This window comes from Balaenoptera physalus (assembly GCF_965194825.1).
Source record: "Balaenoptera physalus genome assembly, chromosome: 2".
Lineage (NCBI taxonomy): Eukaryota > Metazoa > Chordata > Mammalia > Artiodactyla > Balaenopteridae > Balaenoptera > Balaenoptera physalus.
The window spans coordinates 172,842,349-172,850,970 of NC_138883.1; the positions used below are offsets into that span (position 1 = coordinate 172,842,349).

An 8,622-nucleotide genomic window follows, 5' to 3' on the forward strand; every position below is an offset into this window, starting at 1 on the left:
AAACTGCTACCTCTTCCAGTTTTGACAGACTGGTCTTGTGTAGGAGATGAACCTTGTCAGTCAGCCCTACCTGAGTTCCTGGTAGCTTCTCAAAATTTTGTGCCCGTCTAAGCTGCCATTTGTGTTCTTAGTGGCTCTCAGTATTTGAGGGTGTGCCAAGACCATCATGAGTGATGATGATTAAAAAAAGAGGAAGATCAAAGGCAGCACCTAGATACAGGCTAATTAGAAACTGGACCCTCAGGCAGCAGCAGCTGGGAAAGCGTGCAGTCACACCCTTCCAGGGAGAAGCTGGGAGATGGGCATGCTTGCCTTCTCCCTCTGTGCTGAGCCAGGGTGTATAGCCACAGGGCAGGAGTTGCTCCTTTGCCCGTTTAAAAACTGCTTCTCTGTTTGCTGTCGTCCTATGGGACTCATGAATGCAAGCCCTGTTGGCTCTCAGAGCTAGAGATCTGGGGGCCCATCCTTTGGGTGGAAGCTATAAAAGTTGGGGCACTAGATGTGTGGGCAGGCTCATAAAGGGACAATTATATATGGAGTTTTTGTGCATATTTAATCAAGTGGTACCTAGAGCTTAAAACGTAGTTGTATAAAAAACATCTTGTTCCTCAAGAAAATTATTATTCCACAGTGAAGACAAAATCTATGGCATAGTTTTCACATAGAGAGATTGCCACTGTTTATTTTGTCACAGAAATGCTGTGATTTATGTAAACACTTCTTTTAGATAATGCTTGAACAGTACAAAATATTAAGTACAATATTTCCTATACAAATGAGTATTTATGGTTAAGCCTCATGTGCCCAGTATTCCTCATGAGCCACATATATGTTATTACATTATATTTTCTAATATGTGGTGAGATCTCCTCATTTTAAACTTTGTTGCTATGGGTAAACAGTACATTAAATATTTATAATGTATTAAATATATATTTATATGTATATATCTATATGGTAAGTATAACATAAAATAATATGTTAAAGTAGGGCTTCTTATATTTTACCTTTTCATGTGATGAAGCTGACTCGTCCTGTTACACTTAATTTTGAGAAACAATCATTGTTCTAAAAGTAAAAAACTGAAAATTATTTTTATTTTCTAGGTTGTCCTTTGTGGAGGGTCTTCTCGAATCCCAAGGCTACAGCAGATGATTAGAGATCTTTTCCCAACTGTTGAGCTTCTCAATTCTATCCCTCCTGATGAAGTTATCCCTATTGGTGCAGCTATGGAAGCAGGAATCCTTATTGGGAAAGAAAACCTTTTAGTGGAGGACACTCTTAAGATAGAGTGTTCAGCCAAAGATATTTTAGTTAAGGTATGTTGAGCTTTTCTTTACTTTTCCATAGTAGTATAAATTTATTGCCACAGGTTTACATATGTACTGTTTTTAAAATAAAACTTTGTGTACTGGTAAAAATTTTAAATTTCAAGTTATAAATTTACTTTTAATGACTTTCTGATATTCTTTTAGTTAGTAATAATCTAATATGTTAATTTCTTAATTAACTGTGTTTTTAAGCTTAAGATTCTGATACAAGTAGAGAGGTGTATGTTTCAATTTATTTTTAAATAAAGTGGGTCAGGATTAAGGATCATTTCTATTGTCTTCCCTTTGCCGCTGTGTAGTTTCCAGATTATCAACAAGGAATATATATTAATTTATAATAGGAGTGATTTTTTATAATTGTAATGCTATCAAAGGATGTGCATATTATTTTCCTGCTTATTAGGGAGTCGATGAATCAGGAGCCAACAGTTTCAAAGTACTATTTCCGTCAGGGACTCCTTTGCCAGCTCGAAGACAACACACATTACAGGCTCCTGGAAGTATATCCTCAGTGTGTCTTGAACTCTATGAGTCTGAGGGGAAAAACTCTGCAAAAGAGGAAAACAAGTTTGCACAGGTGACTACATCAGATTGGACTATGAATTAATCACTTGAAACTGTTTAGCTTTTCCTTCTGGATTAGACTCAGTTTAATATCAATTAATATAATATGCATATAGGACATTTAACACATTTTTATGAATGGATTACTTGTACTTATTTATTTTTGAAAGAGAGAAGAAATAGGCAATTTCAATTTGAGGGAGTTAGAGGAAAATAAAGTACAATTGTATTTCTGCTGCTTCTCTTTGTGCTCTTAACCCTCCTTGGTAATGAGGTCAGTGGCAGGGGAAATGGCATTTCTTTGTTTGCTAAATGCCAGGTGTGCTGTACGAGGCAATTTACAAACATAATCTCAAAATGCTGTGAGATAGACATTATTATGTGTATTTTATAGATGGTTAAGAAACAGGCTCATGGTAGTAAATACCTTGTTATTTTCTTGACTGAGCTGAGATTTAGCCTCAGGTTGTTTTTACTCCTGGGCCCATGCTCTTGCCATTATACCATGCTGCCTCTGACATAGGATAAGTTTGTTTTTTCAAATACCACATGCATATATCAGAGGATACGGTCCTCCACATCATTTAAAAAGAATGAGGTGGAGCCATGTTATTTGCTTAGAAACATGCCCAAGAAATATAGTTTCATTAAAGCACGCACACAAGGGCTGCAGAACTGTAATTTACAGCATGGTACCATTGTGTTTAAGTAAAACGATTGAGAGCGTGGGTGTGTGTGAAGGAGGTGGTGTTTGGGTAGGTGTGTGTGTTTAGATATCCACACGTGGATACAGAAAGTAACTATAGGTATTTGAACTGTATTGAGGAAACTTAACAGTGGGCAGATGTGAAGGTACAAAGAAGGTTTTTTTACTTTTTAACACTTTATACTGAATTTTTTACAAACAGCACAGAACATGAGCATTAATTACTTTTACAGTAAAAATAAAACAAATGTAGGTAACAAAAGAGAATATATAGTATCTTAACTTTATATCTGTTTTCTAATTTCAACAAAAGAATAATGAAAACACACACACATAATATGTCTGGGCTCCACCTCAGACTTAACATCTTAGGATCTACTGGAGAAGGGCCCTTTCAACTAGTAAAGGTTTCAAAGCTCCGCCAGATGTTTCTGTGGTATATCACTATAAAAGCATTTTCCTGTGCACCAGATTTCTAAACTCAGGTGGAAGCCTTAGTATTCCTCTCTGGTACATTTCTTACCTTTCCTCTCCACATACTACTCTTGAGACGCTACAGCTACTGTCACTACATCCTAACTTACAGATGCTGGAAAGAGAAAAATTAGTCACATAATACTGTATTTGGAAGAGAATCTTCTAGAGATTCCATCTGTTCTAACCTCCTCATTTTACAAATGAGTAGACTTAGTACTTACCTAAGGTCATAAAACTTGATTTTGGCAAAATCTGAAAAGTCACTTTCAAACTTGGTCTATTGGTATACCTTTCTTTAGGAAACCAAGGAATTTTATAGTAAATTCATTAGTATCTCTTACTTACAAATCTAGTCTTAGCTGCACAAAAGAATTTGACATGTATTTCTTTTAAATAGGTTTTCCAAGTGCATTTAAAATATTTGAATTTTTTTAAATATATATAAAAGGCTTACCAAAATGTAATTTACATGTTACTGTAATGGTGCAGTTACCCAAAAGAAAAGCAGTCTTTATTTTGTTTTCTTTCTTTCTTTTTTTTTTAGTCTTTATTTACTGAGACAAACAGTACTTCATATAAATAATCATCTTAATCTAGGACATGACATTTAAGAGGGACAAATTTATTAGTTATCTTACATGCCCTCTTTTTAGAGGAGACATGTCAGTTAAGAAAGCTTAATTCTATTTTCCAAATTATGATAAATGGTAGGAGAATTGAAAACGGCCCTGTTTTAAAAGGTTCATTTCAGTAATGAGTAAGATTTAGTCCATTGGAATAATTGATGCATCAGTTTATTAATATGTCAAAGTACTAAATCATCTTTGTATTATTTTTGCCTAAACAGGTTGTACTCCAGGATTTAGATAAAAAAGAAAATGGATTACGTGACATATTAGCTGTTCTTACTATGAAAAGGTAAAAAATTAAACTACTTCTGATGTTAAGAAAATTCGCTTTGAGACTTGACCTTTTTTATTAGTTTATTGATTCTTAACCTGTTGTCATTCTGGGAAAATCATTTATTAAAAACTTATAAAGATCTTATCAGTAACTTAAATTTTTGCCCTGTAAAATTACTATATTTACAAAGAAAAGTATATCTCAGGTCATTTGCATTCTGAATTTTTTATGAACTCTTTGATTATTATGGGTGTAGTCAACCTAAAAAACTGGTCCATGCAAGTTTGAAATATAATTTTCATCAACTTTAAATATAATTTTCTGAGATTTACATAATTGATATTTTGTCCTATGAAAGGGTAAGTTTATTTCAGTATTGCAACAGGAAATCTGTAAGAAATAAATTACTAATTAAATCCAGCTATTATCATTTCCTTAACAGCAGTCCATCCGTAATACTGTGTGTTACAAGTAAATCAGTTCCAAATTAACATTAAGGACAATTCATTCCATAAACCATAATTAGCCAAAACGTAGAATTCATTAGGGTAGGTCTGCCATGGCCTGGGCTTGAAAACAGCTTGATACTTCTTGAACTTGCATAAAGTTTTCAACTTAAGGTATTTATCATCATGGGTTCTCAAGGAATACAACTTTCATCACAGTGATCTAGGAGGAAATTTTTAAGAACAACTACCTAATTGTGGCATTCGGTTCTAAATGTAAAGACATAAAGTTGTGTCTCTTCTTTATCTCTTAATACTCTTCTTTCAAAAAGTAAAATGATCTCTTGTTTACTCAAAGTCCTCAAGTAATTTCTTAAGGACTATCTGTTTTTATAAATTGAGCTTATGAATTGTTATTTATTTTTTGTTTGCTTAGGGATGGATCTTTACACGTGACATGCACGGATCAAGAGACCGGAAAATGTGAGGCAATCACTATTGAGGTGGCATCTTAGTGTTTTAGAGAAACCACGAATTTTTTAGAACTAAAATATCAACATTATTTGTTTTGTTTATAAATGATGTTTATATTAAAATACTTTTTTGAATGAACTGTATGATTTATGTTTCTATTTTAACTACAGTATATTGGTAAGTGTTACAACCTTTTTTTTTTGTTTTCCATTAAAGATTTCCTTTATTAGTGAGAAATACAAGGAACTTTTTCTACCATGGAGCTATTTAGAATTAAATTGTTTGAGTGGATTGAAGGAAACTTTACCAGAAATTTTAAAATTTTTTCTGTCTTTGGAACTTCTGATTTTAAGAAGTCGTTTGTTAATTCTTAATAGATAACTAAGAACAATTTAAAAGTCTTTGGTATTAAATGAAAAAAAATTGCAGAGCCATATGCAAAGTAAGGTACCATTTTTGCTTAAAAGAAAAAAACGAAACTCATAAACTCAATAATTGTTTATAAATATGCATGTGACATATGTAGAGAAAAGTATAGAAGACTAAACACCAGACCCTTTTAACAGTGGCTTCTTTTGTGGAGGGAAATAGGGGGGAGGCACTTTTTCTTTTTACAATTATGTTAAGTTTGATTTTTCCCCCTAACAGATATGTTTCTCATTTGCAATTGAAAGATTTTTTTATTTTGAAGAGAGGGCTAGCCACATTCTGTTCACCAGAAAACGTTGACTAGTGCATTGAGAATACTCAGTGGGTTACTAAGGAAAAAGATTATTCTCTTAGTAAAACAAGACAAGTAATCTGCCTGTATTGAGGGGAGAGCTTGAAGGTGAGCCGTGCGCATCAGACTCTAGATTTTATTACCAAGAGAGGATTTCCATTTATTTCTCTCCTTGGTTCCCAGCAGACTGAGAAGAAATATCTTTACTCAGTAAAATTTTTAAACTGTGCTGTTTTCCACCTTTTCAAGCTTTGGGATGTGCTTTATTATTATAGTTGCTTTTTATGGAGTTAGATGGCAGTAATCTTCTATTTCTAAAGATACAGAAACCAAACTTAAATTTTTTATTATTATTCTGCATCAAATTATTGACAGAAACACAAGGAAAATTCAGGTGTGAGTCTAAGTCCACAAAGAGGCAGCCTCAAAGGTATATCCTTTTGACTAAGGCTGAGTACTTAGTTATCTTTTATGATCTTTTCCCAAGTTACAAAAACTTTGAAATAAAATAATTATATATAAGCCATTAAGTGTTTTCAGAAAATAGGAAAATACCAGCTGAATTAGTTGAACTGCTACATCTAAATGCTTTCAGTTATGCTTTGGAAAAGTGCTGTAGGATTTTATTTTGTAGTTATTGTTAGCTCTTTAGACCAGGGGTTAGCAAACTATTGGCAATGTGTCTGTCCTACCCCACACCTATCTTTGTAAATAAAATTTTACTAGAACGTAGCCACACTCAATCGTGTATGTGTTGTTTGTGGTTGTTTGCCACTCTAATGGCAACGTTGAATGGTTGCAACAGACTGCGTAACCCACAGAGCTTTAAATATTTATTGTCTGGCCCTTTACAGGAAAGTTTGTCAACCCCTGAAACAGATTATCAAAACTTATAGAATAAAATATCATAAGGATTTATTCAAGAGTTCTCTTTCCTTCCATATCCAGGTAATAATTTACTTATTGGACTGCTTATTTACTTATTTCTCCACTGGATTATTAAGCACTGTGAAAGCAAGAGACTCTTAAGTTTTAGGCATCATCATGTCCTAGCCCCTAGAATAATCCCTGAACGTCGGTGTGCAGTAAATGTCTATTGAATAAGTGAATTACATGGAAGAAAAAATAACAATGTCATCTTTGTATCCTACAGGACAATGGCCAGTAAGTACAACTTTTGCATGTTTTATGGTTTGTTTAGAAATAGAGCAGAAAAAGAAAGGAATACCACTGCTTCTTTATTGGTCATCTTTGCACGTTTTTTTTTTCCCCAAACATATCAAATTTGAAATTGTCATCAAAAGTGCTCTGTTGTTCAGTGAAATATAAAGTTGATCCTTGAACAACTTGGGGATTGGGGTGCCGACCCTCCATGCAGTTGAAAGTCCACACATAGCTTTACAGTCAGCCCTCCATATCTGTGGTTCCACGTCCATAGATTTAACCAACTGCGGAGCTCTTGTAGTACCTATTTATTAAAAAATCCGCCTGTTAGTGGACCTGCACAGTTCCAACCTGTGTTGCTCAAGTCAACTGTACTCCCAAGTTTTCTTGTATCCATAAATAACAAGTTTTCTTTTTTTTCTTCTGAATTTATGGAAGATTTGCCAATTAAATTTTCTAGTTTTTTTTTTTTTTAAGGTGGGAATACCTTTAACATTTTTCTGATTATACATGTTCATTATAAAATTAAAGTTTAAAAAGAAGATAATATAAAACATCCTATATTCTACCACCCAGAGTAACAACTGTTAAGATATTTTTGGTGAGTATCTTGATAATCTTTTCAATCACTTGCTGATTATCTTTGCAGTGTCTCATATATGTTTAAAAACCTGAGTGCTTTTACCAGCAGAATGTTATGTCAAATTATAATTTTGCCTATTTACATATCTGACATTGTCTAAAGGACAGAGCCAAATATAAATACAGAAAGAAATGCCTGTATACAATATGATATATAATAATATATAATATATTCACAGTATATGTAATGCTATGAAAGTTTTGGGAAGCCACAAAATATTTCATTGCAGAGAGTTTTTAAAGATTGAGGGACTTCCATGGTGGCGCAGTGGTTAAGAATCCACCTGCCAATGCAGGGGACACGGGTTCGAGCCCTGGTCCGGGAAGATCCCACATGCCGCGGAGCAACTAAGCCTGTGCACCACAACTACTGAGGCTGCGCTCTAGAGCCCATGAGCCACAACTGCTGAGCCCACATGCCACAACTACTGAAGCCCGTGCGACTAGAGCCCGTGCTCTGCAACAAGAGAAGCCACCGCAATGAGAAGCCCACACACCGCAACGAAGAGTAGCTCCCGCTCACCACAACTAGAGAAAGCCCGCATGCAACAACGAAGACCCAGTGCAGCCAAAAAATTAATTAACTAATTAATTAATTTTCTTAAATTAAAAAAAGAAAGATTGAAAAAAAGTATCAGAGCACAAAACAAGTCCTATAGGAAAATGCCAGGATTTCTAAAATAACTGCGAGTGCCCATGTAACATTTATAATAATACTGCTGTTAATTTGCTTTAATTCATTTCTCCTTTTTAAATTGTGGTTTTACCACATGAGTAGTTGCAATAGAGAGAGTAATGTGGCATGTATGATTTCTATGTTCTACTTTTTTTGTTTGTTTGTTTTTGGCTGCGCTGCGTGGCTTGCGGGATCTTAGTTCCTGAACAGGGACTGAACCCCCAGGCCCTTGGCAGTGAAAGCCCAGAGTACTAACCACTGGACCGCCGGGAGTTCCCTATTTCTGTGTTCTAGATATGGAAATAGATTCAGAGAAGTTAAATAACTTCCCAAGGTCTCACAGCAAATAAATAGTGGATTTTGAAGTAATAGTCAGGTGCTTTTTTGGTAAACTTAAATTTTTTCTGATTGCTTACTATCCTAAGCACATTATGTGCCCTTTTTTTTTTTTCATTTAAATTCACATTTTCTGGTGTCCGTTCTACTATTCTTCTCTGCCTCTTGAAGAAGAAACTATT

At 34.4% G+C, this 8,622-nt stretch overlaps 1 protein-coding gene across 2 annotated transcripts in view; it reads left to right on the forward strand.

The window, feature by feature from the left end:
* LOC309656400 (heat shock 70 kDa protein 14) overlaps window positions 1-5,039 on the forward strand; it is a 39,642-nt gene extending 34,603 nt beyond the window's left edge. Inside the window, exons 11-14 of one of the 2 annotated variants that reach the window (XM_082452871.1) lie at window positions 1,107-1,319; window positions 1,735-1,908; window positions 3,926-3,996; window positions 4,864-5,039. In XM_082452871.1, the coding sequence (XP_082308997.1) occupies window positions 1,107-1,319; window positions 1,735-1,908; window positions 3,926-3,996; window positions 4,864-4,942 (537 nt within the window). In that variant the 3' untranslated portion in view covers window positions 4,943-5,039. Of the gene's footprint in view, window positions 1-1,106; window positions 1,320-1,734; window positions 1,909-3,925; window positions 3,997-4,863 lie in introns of those variants that run through there. The other variant, XM_082452869.1, reaches the window with a different exon arrangement.
* Window positions 5,040-8,622: the final 3,583 nt, after the last annotated feature.